Genomic DNA, 21,010 nt, shown 5'->3' on the forward strand with positions numbered 1-21,010 from the left:
CATCCAGAAATAGCTTTTAAAATAAGGGACATTTCAAATAATTATGAACAATAATGATCTCAACAAAGCGACTTATAAGAGGGTTATCAATATAAATTCTCTCTTACTTTTTCCCTGAATGTTTTTCTCATAGGCATGGTAAGTGATCCGTAATTACTATAAGCTGAAATCACTTGTCTAAATTTCACTTTAAGCTGGACACTATAAAGTGATATTCTTTATTCCTTATACCAACATAAAATACAACTGGACTTCATTTCTAGTTGAAATGATGCCAGTTTTCCATAGTCTGACCTTCACGTGACACCAGTGGACCAGAACCATTCTTTCAAAGCAGCGCATGTATTTTTATAACCTAGATGCCCAAGATGACGACAAAGGATTATCTTCAGTTACTAAAGAATGTACTTTGTGACAAATGGAAAGAGTTGCCCTGAAGTTATTCCTGATCCTTGTTTGCAGTAGACTTATTTTCTTTCTGTTGTCACAAGGTATAGCTTACAACTTGAGAATTCGAAGTTCCTTTGTCTTTGGAACCAATGTTGAATTAGGTTAAATCTAAAAAAGTTTGCATTTCCCAGTCAGTTTTTCAGTTTAATTGGAAGTCATGCTATCTGTAATCCTAAAAAACACATTCAACAAAAAACCAAGGCTACTATTTGTATTTTCAGTTCTCTGTATAAATAGAGTTTATTATGGTTCAAGGAAAATTTATTGACCTGAGGGTTTTAATCCACATGCCAACTTTTGTTCTTCCACAATCATTTTTTAGTTTTTTTTTCTTCTTAAAGCAACAATGTCATAAATAAAAATTTTATGTGTGTCCTGTTTCTTTCACTCTATGAATAATGACTGTTTGTCCATAGAGGGAAAAAAGAACCGAGTTATCTATAAATAGCTAGTAAAAAAAATTTTAAGTCAACATGATGACATCTTAAAAGATCCATTTTGGAGACGAGGAGGTGTTCCCTTTACTAAGCAACTAGGTGGGGAGAGTGCTAGGTCTGGAGTCAGAAAGTCCTGAGTTCAAATTTGACTTTAGATACTTGCTCACTGTGTGACCCTGGTCCAGTTACTTAACCTCTGTTTGCCTCAGGTTCCTCAACTGTAAAATGGGGTTAATAACAGTACCTACGTTCCAGGTTGCTGTAAGGATCAAATGAGAATATTTGTAAGACACTTAGCATGATGCCTGGCATGTAGTAGGCAGTATGTCAATGCTTACTTCCTTCCCTCCCTGGTGCAGATTACAAACCATCTCTGTTTTCAATCATACAGCCAATAATTTTCCATCTTAAATAAAAGACAGCATGTCTGTACTATTTTAATTAGGTTTTCTAGGTGGCTTTGTCACTTAGTAGCTGTGATCTATCAGGCAGTTAATTAAATCTATCCGAGTCTGTTTTCTTATTTATAAAATGGTGATAACACCACTTGCTCTATCTACTATCAGTTTGCTTTGAGCATCAGATTAGTTAATGTATGTTTCAAGGGACCTCAGAGACCATGTGGTCCAGCCTCCTCGATCTACTGATTAGGAAGCCAGACAGTTAAGTGCCTACAGCTGCCCAGGTAGTAAACACTAGAGACGGGCCTCCGATGTTGGTCCTCTGACTTCAGAGCCAAGGCTCCTTCCACTCTTCTGTGCTACCCATTAAATATTTATCCTAGTATACTGCAACCACCCTGGGACTTAACTTAGGCTCTGTAGAATAATTAGACCAGTCAGTAATGCTAGATGCAAAACACTTGATTAGCCATGCTTTAATTCATACTAGAGAAGGTTTGAGCGGGGACCCTAAGGAGAGGGGGAGCACAAAGGAGGAGAAGATACAACTAGGGCCCTTTCTACCCCTAAACTAAGGCAGAGACCAGCACTTCCAAAGCGTGCTCAGGAAAGGCAAGGAAAGAGATTGGATAGGAGGGAATAGGAACCACTAGGAATATTGCAGGTACTCAGGACTATGGATCTTTAAGCCATGGCAGGAGGAAGAGAATCCATGATAGCCCTCTGAGAGGACTTGGCATAGCCAAATTATATCAAACTCGTCATTACTATTCCTAGTTAATGAGACACATAGACCTAATATCACTCCAACATTCTGCATATCAAGGCAACTCAGTAACGTAGGAAAACGTCAGAGTTTTTAGGAGGAGATGGCGAGGGCAGGGGTCTTTAGGGAATATATCTAGCTGATTTCTTATCTCTGATGACACAGGCAGAGAGGGGCAAATTAATAAAATTGTATGGGCCTTGGAATATTGTGGGACATTTTCATCATAGAAGATTCCAAAAAAGGGAACATGTACAGGTAGGACAAGGGAGTGTGTTTACCCAGATAGTTTGAGATAGTCTGTCCCCTACAAACTTATGAGTGTAAAAGGGTTCAAAAATGAGGTTTTTTAGACTAATACAGTGCTATATAAATGTAAATTGTTTTCTTCTATCTGAAGTTTAAAAAATAACTTTAAATCTTATATAATCCCCTCTTTTCTTCCCCTCCCCTAAGAAAAGAAAATTAGAAATGATTACTCAGGTACTTCACTTGTACAAAAGCTAAATGTTTTAGTAAAGTATGAATTAAATCTGTTAAGCTATTTTGAGACAAGCTGGCTTAGAAATGTGCATTTTTTCTGCTTTTACAATAATCTTCATCTTTAGGCCTATAAACAACTCCCAAGCTAAACTGAACTTATTTAAACATAGGACCACAGCAAAAGCATTAATTAAAAATGTATTAAAATGGATGCTCACATAAGTGTGTAGCTATTGTAAGTCCCTAATCTCTGCCCCTCGTGGAGTATAAGGTCTGTTTTATGTATTTAGGTCAGTGCTTGATTGGTTTCATAATTGAACACACTGAGGGATAGAGCCAACATAATGTTATTGAACCAACCAAATTTAAAATGGCAACAAAAGGAAGGGACTAACAAAGATTTCTGTAAGAAATTCTTTAAGAGTTTTCCATTCCAGATACTTCATGGCTGGAATACTAGGACTCTTGGACAGCTTTAAGATAATTAGGAAATGTTTGAGGTGCAGGGAAAGGCAGCATCATGATACAGTGGATGGAGAGTCAGATGCAGAGTCAGGAAGAAAGATTCAAATCCACACATAGGGGCTGTGTGACCACAGGAAAGTTGCTTAACCTCTCATGGCCCCCAAACGATTTTTCTAAGATGGTAAATTTGAGTAGTATGATGGAGATGGAGATGAAGGGCCTGAATTTCAATCTTGGCTCTGCCTCTTCCCACCTATGAAACACTGGGCATGTCACTTAACCTCCTTGGGCCTCAAAATGAGGTGGTCAGACTATGACCCCTAAGACCCCTTCAACCTCTAGATCTATGACCCTCCAAGGCAGACAACTTACTGATCTGCATCAGGGCAGTGAATTTTCACACAGGGTGATCTTCACACTAGGTAGGGATTAAACACCTATCTAAATTAAACAAACAAAAAACCAAAAGCAAATCCCCCCCCCTGCCCCCCCCCCAAAAGACCATTGTTCGGTAGTAGGAGGATGGATAGACTAAGACTTTTCAAGGTCATAGGTTCATACATTCTAGAACTAGAACGGAATTTAGTGATCATCCAATCCAATGCCTTATTTGAATAGCCATCATCCAAATATTCCTTATTTGAATATTCATGCTGCTAGAGTAAATGCCAACCCTCTTTTTTTACAGGTAAGGAAATCCAGTCTAGAGTGGGGAAGCATGGCCAGCATGCCCAACCTTATTTCCACATGTGAGTTTTATATTTAGAAAGTTAAGTTCCACATACTTATATTAGACTATTTTCCAATTTTTAAGTTCAATTCCACCAGAATCTTTTGGGTTTCTCTGCCCAGAGAGATGCTACTCCTTCACTCCATGGTTATGTCTATCTAGTAATGCCTATCAACTAATTAGCTGTCCCCAGTGGTCAGGCCTTGGTATGCTAGTTAATCACTTTTTGGACCCTGAAGTCTCCTGTTTGACTTCTGCTATCTGAAGGGTATATTTGAGTAATACCAAAACAAGTGATCATTGGAAAAAGAGTAAGTGAGGAGGGGAATTTAATTCTACTTGGCCTAAAAGAGAGACAAGAAACCCAACAGTAAGAGTTCTAATAAAACATAATTTAGGGCAGACCCCATTCCTAACTAGGATACTGACCTTTGGGAAACTATGTAACTACCTACCTATATCTCAACTGAGAAATAAAGCTTTCCCTTAGCTCCCCCTTCAGGGTTCTTTTAAAGATCAATTAGATAATAAGCCTGATTCTATCAGTAAAGGAGGAACTACCTCTACTTTGGGGAGTGAATTAACTCTCTCACACTGGATAACCTTTGGCAAATTACTACAGATATGAGGAACCCTAAAGAATACCCTGCACAAGTATGTGTGTGTGTGTGTGTGTGTGTGTGTGTGTGTGTGTATGTATATGTGTGGTGTGTGTGTGGTGTGTATGTGTGTGTGGTGTGTGTGTGTGTGTATGTGTATATGTGTGGTGTGTGTGTGGTGTGTGTGTGTGTGTGTGTGTGTGTATGTGTATGTGTGTGTATGTGTAACAAAGGGGACAGTACCTTGGGGTATAAACTCTATACCGCATGAGGGTAACATATCTCTAGCTTTATGGTCATATGGTCAAGTGCTTCCAGATGCTGCAAATGAAGGTTTTCAGTCTATGAAAAGTAAGAAATGTTAGAAATTTTAATAAGCAAACAAAAAGAAACAAAATCTGAAGATAGCTCCAAGGAAGGATGCCTTGCTGAATGCTTTTACATTCAATTTCTGAGAGTCTATTTGAAGATCTCAAATTTTTCTTTGCTTTAACTTTTTTTGTTAACTAATCCTAGAAGTTGAAGTTTCCTAAATTTATTGTTCCATTGTAAAGTTTAATCTTCAAATTAGTAGAAATTCTAGGCACTGTATTCACCAAATGTGTTCACCATAAAGGGCCAGTTGACCACAACACAAGAAAATGTTTAGCCTGAGTATGTCAGGAAGGTAACAGCAATCCAACCTTTGTTTCACAAAGTATAAAAAAGAATGCCTGTTTGCGTTAGTGGGGAAGGGGGAGAAGAGTACAGTCTAAACTTTGAGTTGAAATAATTCCCAATGCTTGTCTTCAAGGACACTCCATACATTCCAGGCAGTCAACAAATGCAAGTCATGTATTGGCTTTGGTCTTGCTAGAAAAGACACGAACCTTTGTAATTGTGGTCTAGTGTAAGCTCCGTGCATGTTAAGTCATGCCAAACTACAGTCATCAGAGTAAACCTTGCATCTAGCAAATTAGGCCAGCATGAAAAGCAGTTCAAATTCAGTCATGACTTGTCTGAAATGCACCATTGACATTTCTTAGATGAATAACTTGGCTTGTTTAAGCTACCAACCTTAAGTCTTTATCTAAGTGGTACCTTTAGAATGAAGAAGCATAGAAAAGTCAAGTTGCTTTTAGTCAAAAGGTCAGCTTGGTACTGAGGAAAGAAGACTAGGTTTGGAGTCAAGGTACCAGAGTTTCAAACCTGGCTGCATACCTATTAGCTATGTGACTTGAGCTAAGTCGACCTCATGGGACCTCAGTTCCTTTAACTACAGAAACAAGGAGATTGAGGAGAAAATCATCGAGATCACTTCTAGCCATAGATATGAACCTCTCTGATCCCTCAGTGAGGCTAAATGGTGCCTGAGTAAGCCAAAGGCAGGCCTCTGACGTGAAAAGGGAAAAGGTGGAGAAAGGGAAAGAAATAGTAAATAGAGTAAGATAGTAAGAAAAGAGGGAGCAGAAAAGGGGGAGAGAAGAGTGCCAGATAAAAGAAAGAGGTATGTGTACTAGGGAAGGGTAGGACACCACCAGCAATTGCCCCAGGTCCTTTTCAGTGGCACCCATGCCTACCCCTGCCTTAGACGATGAGTGTATTTACAGGCACACCCTGAGGAGGTGGGGCAGCCTAAGAAAGCAATAGGGCATGAGGAAATCTGAATTAATATTTTGATCTCGATGACTACAACATGAAGTCTTATGTTACTAAACCTGCAGCAGACATCCCCGTTCTTCATTCATCAGATTGTAAAGCAACAGGGAATCTACTTAGACATTTTCATTAAGACTCCGTACTCCAGATTTAAAGACATAGAGTTTCAGATTTTAGTTCATTCAATTTAGTTCTTGCCCTGTGGCCAGAAAGTATAGGTTTACATCATGGTACCCCTTATTTATGTTGACTGGATCCTTCTAGTCACCCAGGTCCTCAATGTCAGACTCCTTTTGCCTTCTTCTCCCTTCCTCATCTCTCGTGTCTACACTGTTGCCAAGTCTTGTTGGTTTTAATCATCATATTATCTTTCAAATCTGTCCATCTACCATCCACCCACATGGCCATAATTCTAGCTCAGGCCCTCACCACTTCCCTAGACTGTTGCAATAGTCTCCTTATTTCATTCAGTCTTTCTGCTGTCTGATCCTTCACACAACTTTGACCACGTCATCTTCCCGTTCAAGAAACTCGACTGGCTTCTCTTGGAACTTTCTCTTCATCTCTGCCTCCTGGTTTTCCTGGTTTTCTTCATGGCTCAGCTAAATTCTTACCTTCAACAAGAAGCCTTTACCAGCCCTAAATCTTGGTGCCTTCCCTCTGTGATTATCTGCAATTTATCCTGTGTATATCTTGTTGAGTGTTGTCTCCCTCATTATATTGTGAACTTCTTGGGAGCAAGAACTGCTTTTTGCCTTGTTTTATATTCCTGGCACTTAGCACAGAGCCTGGCACATATCCAGCGCTTAATAAGTTCTGGTTGTTGTTGTAGCCTCCAGGACAAAAATATAACAAACTCCTCCATTGGCTTTTAAAGCCCTTCCCCATTTGGCTTCAGTCTGCCATTTCAGGCTTATTGAATATTACTCTTTCACACATTCTGCATTATTGTTAAGCTCACCTACTTGACATGACATTCCATCTCCTGTCTGTGCCTTTTTTGAAAGCTGTCTCCCATGCCTGTCTCCCATGCCTCCTCACCTCCACCTAGTAGAATTCCTAGCTTTCTTCTAAGCTCAAATCTAGCACCATGTCCTACAGAAAGTGTATCCTGATCCTCCAAATTTCTTATTCTACCTCTCACTTTGTATCTATCTAACTTATTACATATTTTGTCTATTTCCCCCCACCCTTGTCATGTCATTTCCTCTAACAGAATGTAAGATCTTTGAGGACAGGGACTGTTTATTTTTTAACTCTGCGTCCCCAGCACGTTATACAGTACTTGGCACATAGTAGACACGTTAAATGTTGAATGAATTGAAAGAATGCAATCAGTCAACAACCTGTAAATTAGCAAGTATTAATTAAGAAACTACTATGGGCCAGGTATATAGGACTAAATATAAGGAAACAAAAACAAAAGAGAAAGATAATCTACCCTCAGGGAGTTTTATTTTATTTGAGGAGAAAATATACACAAACATAACTTGCCTAGAAGGGACTGCAGTGCCTTCTTCCATTAAGGGGGCCCTGCTCTGCGCTCCCTAAGACTGGATTCAGCCCTGGGGGAGGTCAGGCTTTTACTCATTGTCTCTGTCTCACACCATAGCTCAGAGACCAATCACCTAGACAGAACTTATCTTACTTTTAGTCACAGTTAAGGGTTTTTCCCCCAAAGGGATTAGTAGAGTCTCTTCTAAAAAGGTACTCAGGTATATGACAGCAATTTGCTTTCTTCTACTACAAAAGAAATCACAAGAAACAAAAAACCTATACGTACACATTGAAAAATACATAAAGCATGATACAATAACCTTTCCACGACTCCTATTAGCCTCTCCCAGGATGTTGATACTTAAATCATGAAAATATTAAACACTTTGTACAACTGCTGAATAGACATATCACTTTCACCTTACTCTGCATTGTCTGAGCACTCATCTGAGATCCATATCTTCTGGCAAACCCGTCCATGACTTGGGCTCAGCCTCTGGGCAGAGGTCTTGTCTTCTGAAAAGTTGTTTCTGAAGTCACCTTCTGTTGGGCAACCAGTGGTTAGACCCAGGAGCTACCCAGCTTTGCAGGTAGGCACCAAACTAGAAATATTTATCTTGAGGTTGCTCTTACCTGTGCTCAGGGAGAGAAATACAGAGCAGAAGAGGAAGCCAGACACCTCAAGTTCAGTCTCAGGTTCATCTAGACAAGCAAATGTAAATGCTATTGGGTGCTTGCAGTAGCCAAAGCTGCTTGGAGTGGTGGGGAGGAGGGGAGAGAAAGCATTCTGCTCCCCCTCTTCACTAGTAGTCTGATAGAAAATCTTGAAGAGTCCTGATACATTTGGAAGATTTGAAAGGGAAGAAGAGGGGGCAGTTACTCCTTTTAAAGTCGATTAGTGGATCGCTCCTCTTGGTTTAGTGATTAAGCCTTTGATCCGGCCTCACCCCTGTCCCAACACCATCACAAGGACCAAGGGAGCACTGAAGGGTTGTTGCATTGTCCCAAAGTGAAAGTCCTTTGATATTAAGCTAGAGTACATGTCCCCAGAAGTGTCAGGAGCTCGATAATGAGCTGAACTCCAGTAAACTCTAGACAGAGCAGATCCCGGGGCTCCCTTGATTATCGCCATTACACTTACAAAGGCCAAGCTAAAAGATAATAAAATCCCTCTATAAAGAAACAATTGTGAGGGTTGAAGGGGCTAGGAGACAAGATGAAGATTGTCTTCCCCTAAAAACTTATATGTAAAGGGAAGAATTACGACTAGTCCTTCTTAGTCTAATACGTTATAGTTCATTCATTTGACAAATGAATGACTACTGTATGTATAGCCTTCTGTACAAGATGCTTGGTGAGATATAAAGTGATAAACTGATAATATACAATATTACTTGAGAAGTACATTAAAGCGTTCTGAAAATGAGAAAGTCACTATCTACTGGAAGGGGGAAGGCTTAATGTAGGAATTAACATGGATTTGGATTTTAGAGGAGAGATAGGTATTCAACAAGCAAAGAGCTGGGGGAAGAATATTCCAGGTGATGGGGATAGGATCTTGTAATGGTTATTAAGGTGGGACCTCTTTTTACTGTTTTCTCTTTTAGAATGCTAAAGTAATCAAGTGCTTTTGATTAAGTCTTACTAGGTGCAAAGCCCCAGGCCCATCTCCTTTTGCTAATTAGATGCAAAGCCCCAGGCCCACACCCTTTTGCTGATTAGGTATGAAGCCTTTGGGCCCTAAGAAGGGTATATAAACTCACCGGAATAGTGTTGGTGTGGAGACTCTGGGTAGCTGCTGGAGGCCCGTGCCCCCCACCCCTTCCCAGCCTTGAAGAAAACCCAGATGTTGGCACTTCTCTTTTTGGTAACTATGTATGTGATCTCTTGATCAGACAAAACTTGTCTGTTGAATTGTGTTATTTGATCTGTTGATATTTTCTGTTTGTGATTTGTATTTGCATTTGCTCTGAAGTTCAGGGTGCTGGCTTTCCTCCCCTGAACTGACTGATATATGTATGTTTGATTAAAGTAAGATTGTAAACCCCTTTCAGTTGCTTTACTTAGAAAAGCAGATCAAAGAACCTGTGCTGGTGGCTCTTGTTGGGTCTTACACCCCTACAGCAGTTGCTAGGCACATTGTTGTTATAGATCTGAACCCCCAAAAAGAAAAGATGATGTCTTTGGGATCTGGACCCCAAAAAGGAAAAGCCCTTGGACTTTCCTACATGGCCCAGGTCCTTGGCATTCACTTGGGGCAATCAGCCCTTCCCAGTTAATTAACTGCCCTTTCATTGTCTGCCCCTGTTCTCACCCTAGAAGGCCACTCCCTTAATTGCATCTAGACCCCTTTTCTGTTCCCACAGTTCTTCTGTATATAAGATCCAGCTTGCCTCCATAAGGTGTTGTCAATCTGGCCCACTTGTCAATACAAGAATCACAAATGCTCAGATTCTTTAAGTCTGGCCAATGCTCAGATTCCTTAAGAGTCTGGCCATTATGGTGGATTTTTAAAATCACACACACCTTCTACTGGCATTCTAATATATCTTGCCTTTGGCTAAAAGAAGGCTAGACCACCTTCCTTCAATTTTTTTTCATTAATTTCCTTGATATTCTTGACCTCTGTTCTTCCAGATGAATTTTGTTTTTTTTTTTCTAGCTCTATAGAACACTTTTCTGGTAGTTTGATTGGTGTGGCACTGAATAAAGTGACACTGAATAATTCAGGTAGAATTGTCATTTTTATTATGCTGGCTTGGTTTACCCATGAGCAATTGATATTTTTCCAATTGTTTAGATCTGACTTTGTGTGAAATGTTTTGTAATTGTGTCCATTTAGTTCCTGGATTTGTCTTGGCAGGAAGACTCCCAAATATTTTATATTGTCTACAGTTATTTTAAATGGACTTTCTGTATTCCTTGATGCTGGGCTTTGTTGATAATATATAGAAATGCTAATGACTTATATGGGTTTATTTTATATCCTGCAACTTTGCTAAGGCTGTTAATTATTTCAAGTAGTTTTTTTACCTGACTCTCTAAGCATAGCATCATAACATCTGCAAAGAGGTTGGAACCTTTGAAATCTGTCGTCTAAACTGGATAAAATACTGATAGCTTGACTTACCTCAGGTTGCAGAGCCACTATATGGGACCTAGGTCTTTCTGATTCTGAGGCTGGTTCTCCATCCATTAAGACATATTACCTTTTTATTTCAATCATTTGATTGATATCAATCAATCATTGATAGCATCAGTTATTACTCATTTGAATGCTAGTAGGAACATGTATTCAGTTGTACTTTTATAAATGTTAAACATACATCTGATTTCATTGGCATAGGGAACTACTGATGAAGAAATTTCTTCCCTTCACCAATGCAGGTCTGGACCTTCTCTTCTACTCAAATACATGGAGAGCTGCCTGGGGGTACTGAGAGATTAAGTAACTTGCCAAGGACTCCATGGTCAATATATGTCAGAGGCAGGACCTACAGGCATCTAGCTCTCTATCGAGTATGACAAACTGTCTAATTTACTTAACAAGGCAATTTTAATGTTTGACTATTCCTGTAGCTTGAATGCAGGTTAAACACCTGGATGAAAAATACAAAATGTAAAAATGTGTTTTAAGAGAGAACGCAATGATTTTTTTTTTCAGCTACTTTTTATGATCTTCCTAATTTCGTCATTGCCTCCTTTGGGAACAAAGCTTCTTTATAACAAAGTCAGTCATGCAGTGATAGGGGTTGAGCCTGTGATTTCACTAGTATAAAGAACTCCTGGATGAGAAACCTCCCTTTTCCAGTGCCGATAGGTAATCTTCTTTGTGGTTTTGTTGTTGTGGTTGTTGTTTGACCTTCATTCTCAAAGAGGACCAATGACATCATAAGGGTGATAGCTTGACTTATGAGCAAATTGCATTTAAGTGAGGAAGAGTGGAGCAAAGTCATCAGCCTCACTCTCTCCTCTAGCAGCATCCAAGTGCAGTGGCAAGACAAAAGTCAAGATGACTGGTGATGGCCCAGGATGCAGTGGGTCCTATATTTTGTAAGATATGTTGGGATTTGGGGGGCTAGATTTTTTTTAAATTTTCATCCATCCATCCATCTATTCACTCATTCCAGTTGCTTAGAATACAGAGAATATATGTGACTGCCTCAGGCAGAGGTGGTACTCTTCCTTCCATGGCCAGCTCTCAGTTCACTATGCCAGGCTCTCTCTAAAACTTTCATAAATCATGCAAAGTAGTGTTGACACTTGTTCTACTCAATGACAACTTCCTAAACTTCAAAGCACAAAAATACCTCACAATACAGTTTTTGTTCACGTTCTGTTAAAGGTAAAACAAATCAATCTTTAGCAAAATGGCAATACATCGAAGTTCCCTAATCCTCCTCTTCTATTTTTTCTCCCTCTCTTCAGGCACTCAACATTTCTTCATTAACCTCTCTACACCCAAACAGGAAAGAATCTTAAAGTTAGTCCTCAATCAGACATTTGCATTGAAAGCTTATCTAATTTGATACTTAAACTTTTAGGCATCAACTAACATTTGCACAACTGAGGAACAGGATGAAAGTGGAACTCATAAACAATGAAATGTCCTTATACCATGATTTGAGGTGAACTTAGCAGGCTTCCTCACTCCAACACCTTCCTCCATCCTCTCCCCACTTGAATACAGGTCAGGCTTCCCCTCTTCTTGCCCCCAACCTTAACTCTTTTTTTATGCCCTTAAATTCTTAAATAATATTGCCATTATTTTAGGAGATACTTAATGACATTTCCATATCACAATCCCTTTTCCTGATGTCTTTAAACAAATTTCCTTATGTCTTCACTATTCTTTTTCTGGAAATGAACTTTATGACAGCAAAGTATAGTTTCTATGCAAATAACTCTGACCTCATCAATAGAGCACACCATATTTATTCTTTTAAACAGTGCCCCATCTCCCCATATCAGAATACTGGGATCACAGGGATCAGAGACTTAGAGCTGGAAGGACCTTAGGAGGTCATTTAACTCAATGTCCCTCATTTTACATATGCAGAGAATGAGGTCCAGAAAGTGGTCCAGTTCTGTCCTGGCCAAACAGAATACAGAAATGGACCAAGTAGGTCTCAAGGATCAGGGCTAGTCCACTTTGAAGGAGACTGGAGAACTATAAGGCTATTGATACAGTGGAGCATATATACTCTAAAGGCATAGTTTCTCATTAGATGGAATAGTACAAGTTTTGAGCTGGAAGGAAACTGAGACAGTGTCTAATATGATTACAGATGTTACGGCTAGAAGGCACTTTAGAGATCATTTAGTCTAGCCCTCTTGCTCTGTGGATGAGGAGACCGAGACCCCAAGACATGAAGAGACATAGGCAGTAAGCAGCAGAGCTGCGTGCATCCCCATATCTGGGTCCAGAGCTCTTTCTGCTATACCACACTCTTCAACAACCAAATTCAACAAATGAGGAGGCTGGTAATCAGACAGACTAAAGACAAATTGAAGGTTTCTTTCCTCTGTGGAGGCTAGGGCAGGGAAGGACTCAAACCTCACATGATGTAAAACACAGAAAACTGGACAGGGAGCCCTCAGTTCTCTTTGCTCTTCCATTGACTAGCTGTGTGAGCCTAGATTTAAACCACTTAAGCTCTCTGCACCAGGATACAGCTAACCGTTGTTTCTTTTAACTCCCAATTCTTTTTCCCCCATGTCAAACCTGATGAATATAAATATCCTAAATCACCAAGGAAAGACTAATTAGTATTCAAAATTTTTTATTTACTAAGTTAGAAAAGTGGTCTAATATATATATGCTTGACTTCAGGAGGTTTAAAACTGAAGGTTAAAGAAACGATCCTTCAGTTAGCTAAAATTTCAACTAACCAGAACGTTCCATTGGCAGAACATTCTGTTTAACTTAGATTTTACTTTACTGGTATAACATTGAGTTGTGATTTGATGAGATTTTATTTATTGGTCACATTGGGTGACTTGGGCTCTGGCAGAACCATAGTATTCATTTTGGCCATTTTTATAATCAATGCTTACTAATGTAGCCAGAATAGCTTTGTGATAGTCACTAGTGTGCAAGATAGCCTTGACGGTGCAAACCCAGAACGGCACCGGCATGATCACAACTGCGTCAGTTTCAAGCTAGTGTTGTCTCAAGTGAACTAAATTGGATATGGTTCATGAAGAATCAACCATGGAACATGAGTAGATATGGAAAGAGGACATGAGGAAGCACATGGATAGAGTGCAGCCCTTGGACTTCCGCACCTGAGTTCAAATTCTCACTCACTTTACTAGCAACACTCAGAACTCAGATTCCTCATCTGTATAATAGGGTTGTGAGGATCAAAATCCTCTTTGATAACATTTTGCCAACCTTTAAGTGCTATCATAATCAAGTGATGAAGAACAAATGAGCAGAACCAAACAATAGACATTTACCACAAATATTCAGAATCTCGCAAAAGTCTTAGAGCATGTTTTAAAATTAAAGTTTTAATATGCGCTAAGATTTTTGGGATACCCTGCATTAAAAATGACAAAACTAGAAAGAAGGAAGAAAAATGAGGTCAAAGATGGCAGAACTTCAGATGGGTGTAGATGGGGATACAATAAAAAAAAGATTTTCTTTTTTTTTTTTAATTAATTTGTTTGGTCCTGTCCTATTAAAGACTAAGGATTTGGTGAAAGATTCTCTCTCTCACTTTTTATGGTTTTTTTTTAATGATGTTATTAAGTTTATAATAACTTTTTCCAAGAATCAACCACAAACTTTGAATTTTCAAAATTCTTATTTTGGCAAGTCAAACTTAGGAAATGGCAGTATACAGCATGTGTTTTTCAGTCATAATAATCATATTTCCCTTATACATTCTTGGAACTTCTTCAATGATAAATCTCATAAATCATCTTAAATCACTCACACTATAAATAAATGACTCATTAGTTATCTTTGGATATAATTTAATGAAATAGTAGGCAAGCTACAAAAAAGTATACATCTATTTAGGGACTGTTTTTGATGAAATGATTAATACCTCTAATTTGAGACTTAATTGTGAACCTAAGGGATATCTGTTTTTTACTTTGTTTATCTACTTTTGTTCCATGTTAGACAAATGGCAGATCTCTTATTTGGGGGTTAAAAACAAAACAATGCCTTTCACATTCAACCATGATGATCAAAATGCAACTGCTTACACACTGCACGATTTTCTTAGCTGTGAATGAAAGGACTATTTGTATGTACTTCTAGTTTCCTCAGCAGCTCTGCCCTGAAAGTGAATATAGTTAGCTGAGACATCACCAGTTAGATATGCTCCAGATGCTTTAATTCACTTGAGTGTACTCCATGTAGACCTCCAAGGTAGCAGAATTTGGGCTGATTACAGCAGCACCAAGTCTCCCAACCAGGATGAAGAAGGCTGAGAAGTACAAAGAAAGGCACCTCACATTTTCTCCAGAAATCTTTCAAATTGAATGAGGGAATGATATGGAGATAACTGTATTTGTCCTCTGATAGTAGAATTCTTTAAGGGAGAAGTTAAATAGAGAAGGACCTATCAGACCTCTTTTAAAAAGAGAAGCTGATGAAAATATGGACAAATAGTTAAATTCTATTGTCATTTAAGGCAGTATCCTATTCAAGTTTTCACTCTGGCTTTGAATGAAAGCCAATTCAAAAGATAATACATTATCTGGAGAAAAAATCTTCAACCTGATGTAAGAGAATCATCATAGGAGCTACATTAGCTCTCAGAGTTTATTACAGTATTTTCATTTCTTATTGCATATACTGTTACATGCCCTTTATAGATTAGTATTAATACATATATACATTATGCACAAATGAGCATTTCTCCATATTATCATGAAAATGTCTTTCTCTTTTGATGAAATTCAGCAGCATGCAGTGCAATATTTGATGTGCAAAGTTATTGTTTTATAAAGTGAAAAACTACTTAGGTTTAACTGCAAAGGGAACATGATCTTTATTGGTTGATATGCAGAGGTTAATTTTGGTTTTATGCAGAGATTGCATAGTTCATGATTAGTTTCTAATGGAAAAACTAGATGTGTGGTGTCATTGACCTGGAAGAAGATCAAGTGACAGTAGCAAAAAGAAAAATCTGAAGAAGAGGCATAACTTTTAAAGTGGAAAGGTCAGCAAGCACGGCCTGAAACAGACAAAAAAGTATTGTCAAATATAAATATTTTAACCATAAAAGTATAATAAATAAGATAATAGCAAATGCCATAGCAATGATATATTAGCATCAACAATCATCTTAAATTGACTTTGTTAGCACTGCCCTAATTATTCTCTCCTATATTAACATTTTCATTTTTTCTTTCTAGATCCTTCAATTTCAGTACACATGCAAAAAGCTAACATGCTGTCAGGAATTGAGTTGGACTTTAACTCAACTTAACATATACAAGGTAGCATGGGTTTATAAGAGGTCCAATATATCAGTTTGTTTCTATAAATAAATGCACATTATGAATCCTCATCCTGTTATACTAGTATAAGGAATGTATGACTTTAAGTGAATCATCCTGAGGCAGCAACAGTGTTTATTCAATTGCAAGACTCATACATATATTCACTTCCTTTAAAGATAGAATATTGGTAGCTAACTGAGGGATATAATTTATATTTTCATAAAATAACAGATTTAGTTAACATTGTAGCTTACAATTCTGAACCATATTTAGGTATAAAGTATAGCAAGAGAATATTGTATTTAAATTATTGGCAGAGAATATTTTAAAAAATCAATGGGAAACAAGTACTAAGCATATACATATTATTCAATGCTATAGCTATACAGCTCTGTTTACTCATTTTTTTTGTCCTGCGGATATAATACACTGATGTGAACGACAACAACAAAAAAAAACCAGAACATCACCAATGATGTTAGATATGTAGTGCCTATAATGGTTATAATATGACACCTCCCCAAGATGTCTTTTATCATGGGATGAAAATTTAAGTATTTAAATATGCTCTTGAGCATAGACCTTTCAGTTTTTATGTAAATTAAAAAATGAAACAATAATAATGTAAGCTTTATGCATCTGAAGCTTAAACTGCTTTGGCTGGCAATATTTCAGAAAGTATTTCAGTCTCCTCTCCTCTAAATGAAACTTATCCTTACTTCAGCTGCAGCCAGTGATGTCACCTCCATCAGGTTTACTGCTCGGAAAGCAAACACGGCAGCTGCCAGAACTGAAAAAGAATGCACAGTATTTTCAACTGCTGACCTATTGATCAGTTCAACACATTTACCTTGATCAAGCACATACTTGCTCTGGTTCTGAATGAGAAGACTTGACAATTTATGTAAATCAAATTCCTATTAACTGGGGTTTTTTCCAGAACTTCCTCTCTTCCACCCACTGCCCCCTAGAAAAAAGCTCATTAAAGTTAAATAAGAAAGTTACACTTTTGAAAGTTCAAGTTATCTTATATACCTCTTTCTTCAAATCAATTAGTATTTTTACATTTAAATGACCTCAATAGGGTCACACTGGTGATCCCTAAATATTAGAAACAAAACAGAGGAAGGTCTCTCCAGCTCCCATTATAGATCCTCTATGGAAGATTTGTGAAAAGATGTGGATGACAATTGCACTGGATGCAAATGAGTGAAGAGGTTCTGGTCTGCACGGGTGTAGGGATCATTCATCTCAGTAAAGTGACACAGGAGGAAAATGTTAACAAGAAGAAAAACAAAAAACAACAATTTCCCTAATAGCATTAAATTTTAAGATGCAAATGATTGAAAGTTTCTTTAAAAATATTTCACAGCAATGCGTATTTGCTATGTAATATTTAATGAAAAACAAAGACATTTTAAGAATAGCTAGAAGAAATAAACATTTTGGGTCAAGAGGGTAGCAAGTGAATGAAGGCAAAAGCAGATATGTAAGGTATTTATAAATGCCATAGGGAGGTAAAATCTTAGAAGAATATATTTGTAAATATGATGTAAAAGAACATGAACTATGTGCTAAGATGAGGAAGGGCCAGATGCTCTTATTCAGGCAAAAGGACAAGGAAAAAAGTGTGATGTCTTAGAGCAGAAGGCCTTTCTTGCTTTATTCAGACAACAGGGTAGCCCAGAAGAGTAGTTCTTAAACTTTAAGATTGGGGAAGGAATAGCTGTTACAATTTGGGGACGGGCCTTGGAAACACAGCTGAGCAAGACTGACAAGTGTAGTATGGTGGAAAGCATACTGGGTAAGAAAGAGGTCACTGACTCTAGGTTCTAGCACTGATTCTGCTGAACTGACCTTGGACAAATCACTCAATTTCTTTGGGCCTTAGTCTCTTCAGATGAGATAACCATTGACGTCTCCTGAAGGTCTAATTTCTATGATTCTATGGTTAATGTCACACCATGACAATACATCACTTTGAGAAACTCTTAAAAACATTTCATAGAGCTTAAGGTTCTGTACAGCACAGTGTGAAAGATAACAGCTTAAAGACAGGTGAACTATTATCATCAATAAGATCTATGGATTACTATAAAGAATTTTAAATTTCTGAAAGCGAAGCACACTTAAGCAATGTTAGGAGGGAAAGCCATTATGGTCTGACTTAGAAGTGTCATAGTCTGATACAGAATAAAGTGATCCCCTTACAATAAAATGTGCATATTACAATCAATTTTTTAGCTCAAATATTCAGGAAACTATATTTTTAATTCCTGACAATTAGGAGAAAACTCTTACAGTGACATCTATTTATGCCACCAACAGATTCAAATACCTATAGTCAATATTAATATTAATGAATATTGTCTCAGGTCACTTTAATTGAGGGTATGGTTTAAGAGTTGCTAAGGGCAACACTATCCTTCTGATTGCCAAAGTTGAAAGCCTCAGAGTCATCCTCAATCTTCACTTTCTCTCACCCCCCCCCCCCCCAGGTCTAATCATTGCCACATCATGTCAATTTTATCTCTATAATATTTCTTGTATCCACCCCATTAGCAAATGGTATTCAGCCTCATGCAGGCCCCTATCTTCTCCATCCTGGACTGCTGCCACCTCTTGATTGGCTCCTGATTCCAGTCTCTTTCCTTTTCAGTCCCTCTGCCACAAAACTTACAAATAAACTTTCTGAAGCTTACAAGCCACCCCCTTCTATTCAAGAACTTTCAGGGGAAGTTGCCTTCAAGATAAAAATACAAATTCTTCAGTTTGGCATTTAAAGCCTAGCACAATCTGGGTCAAGCCTACCTTCCCAGATTTACTTCTCACTATTCCCTTTTATGTGGCTTACTTGCTTTGCCTACAACTCAATATTCCATCTCCCACCTCCAAGCCCTTGCATAGGCTGTCCCCCATGCCTGAAATGTACTCCCTCCTCACCTCTGCCTCTTAGAATCCTTAGCTTCCTTCGAGTCTCAGTTCAGGTGTCACCTCTATAGGGGGCCTTTCCTGATCCCCTTAGGAGTGAGTGTTCTTTACCCATGCAGGGTAACTAGTAGAAAGTCCAAGTGAGCTATATGTAGTGTGGTTAAAAGATAATGAGGAGAAAGACATTATTTTAAAAAACTGAAAACAGAAAAAGCTAGACTTTAGAGTCACTATTAGGCTTACAAAAATATCATGTATAAATCATTTCTTTGGACAAGCAACCTCTTTCCAATGTCAGTATCTTGACCCCCATTTTTATTTAGTGGAGGCACTTTAGCAACCCTGGGACAAAAAGACTGGGATTTTTTTTTCCCTCTACAGTTTCTCAGTGCCCATGGAGGCTGGACTGGTCTATGAAAATTCTCTTTATTAGGTCAGGAAGGAGTTCTAAAGTGTAGGCAATTAACTTTTTCCAAAGGTAGGAGGGGAAGAAAAAATAAGGGCAGCTCACCAACTGACCTCAGGTTCTGAAATGCTTATGTACTCACAGTCTTTATTTATCTTGGTGTCACATCACAGAATTTCCTTTTGGTCTGCTGTAATGTTAGGCTTGTCCAGCCTTTCCTTGGAATAGCACTGTTTGCCACAGAGCCAAGATGCACAATTTCTTATATTTTTTGAATATTTGTCAACTGAACTAAGGCCTTGACATGAAGAGTGGTAATTACTTTATTTCATTTTGACTTTACAAACTACACTCAATCTTTTATCATTAAACAACTGTATCAATAATATTGTTTAGATACTTTTTCTTTATACTAATCCCCACAATGTTGGACTCATAGAATATTAGACCCAGAGATTATCTAGTCCAATTATGTCATCTTCTAATTGGGGAAACTGAGGCCCAAGGATTAAATGACTTGCCAAAAGTTATATATTGAGATAGCAGAGTATTGGCTAGAACTCTAGTCTTTTAAATCTCCATTCCATGGTCTTTTCAGTATAACACAAGAAAAGCTCTGGATGAAACAGATTCCTAATGTACTGATATTTTCTCAAGGGCTACACTAAGATCAGCAAAGGTTCATATTTATTTATTCATTAAAAATGTATATTAGAAGCAACATCAATCAGCACAATTTACATAAAATAATCTATTCTCATGTATAGCTGAGACCTAACATAAGGGTATTTTCAGAGCTCCCAAGAGATTTCCCTTTCAATTTTTTGAAAAAGCAAATGGGAAATTGGGGTGAGAAAGGCAATGTTAAATCAATTCCTTCTTTCCTCATAGCTCAGAGGCCATTTGTTCCAACATCCTACACAACAGAGGAATTCCTTCTACAATGTCTCTGATAATTGGTTACCCAGCCGCTATTCAAATGTTTTTTGTAGGGAATTTGCCTCTTAACTCATTAAACTTATGAACATCTCTGATCCTTAGAAAATTCTTCCTTATGTTGTGTTCTCCTTCGAACTAAAATGTGGTGCCCAGAAGGAACTTCAGAACATATCTGGAATACATCCAGAGAAGGGGACTAGGAAACAAATGGGGGGGGGGTGTCAAAGGAGAGCATAATGGCTATCTTTAATATTTAAAAGGCTGCCTTACAAAATAGGCTTATTTTTTATATAGCTGCAGATGGCAGAACCAGAAGCTATTGGTAGAATCTATAGGGAGGGAGATTTTAGCTCAATATAAAAAGGAACTTTCAATGTCATGGATGAAATGCTTAATAATGCAACTTTATTAATAATCAAATTTTCACATTCAGAAGCTTTGGCAATCTATCTATTCACGCATATACATATATACACACACACACACACACACATATACACATGAATGTATATGCACATGTGCATGTATATACATATATAGACACACACATATGGCTATATACATACACTTAGGCCATTGGTAGTTTCAAAGGTGTGGTTGGTAATGGAATATAGATACCTTACTTTTTGAAAAATTTAATTTTACTATAATTCCTCCTATGGGAAACTATAATTCGATAGAATACTATTTCTACAACATTCCTAAATTTTTCACAACAAGAAATACTGTCTATATATTGGAAGATGAAAGAAGAGAAAAAATAAAAAGTCTCAAGATCACCCCAAGAAAGTATTTATTTGAA

General features: G+C 37.9%; 1 protein-coding gene across 2 annotated transcripts in view; it reads right to left on the bottom strand.

Annotated features, from left to right (window-relative positions):
* Nucleotides 1-14,433: 14,433 nt before the first annotated feature.
* The window catches only part of TBC1D19 (TBC1 domain family member 19), a 114,793-nt gene continuing 108,216 nt past the window's right edge, over nt 14,434-21,010 (bottom strand). For both annotated transcript variants that reach the window (XM_036764702.1, XM_036764703.1), the window contains 2 exons: nt 16,652-16,722; nt 14,434-15,664 (listed from right to left, as the gene is read on the bottom strand). In XM_036764702.1, coding sequence (XP_036620597.1) covers nt 15,590-15,664; nt 16,652-16,722 — 146 coding nt within the window. In that variant the 3' untranslated portion in view covers nt 14,434-15,589. The remainder of the gene's footprint in view (nt 15,665-16,651; nt 16,723-21,010) is intronic.

The sequence above is a fragment of the Trichosurus vulpecula genome, chromosome 6 (genome assembly GCF_011100635.1).
Source record: "Trichosurus vulpecula isolate mTriVul1 chromosome 6, mTriVul1.pri, whole genome shotgun sequence".
NCBI lineage: Eukaryota > Metazoa > Chordata > Mammalia > Diprotodontia > Phalangeridae > Trichosurus > Trichosurus vulpecula.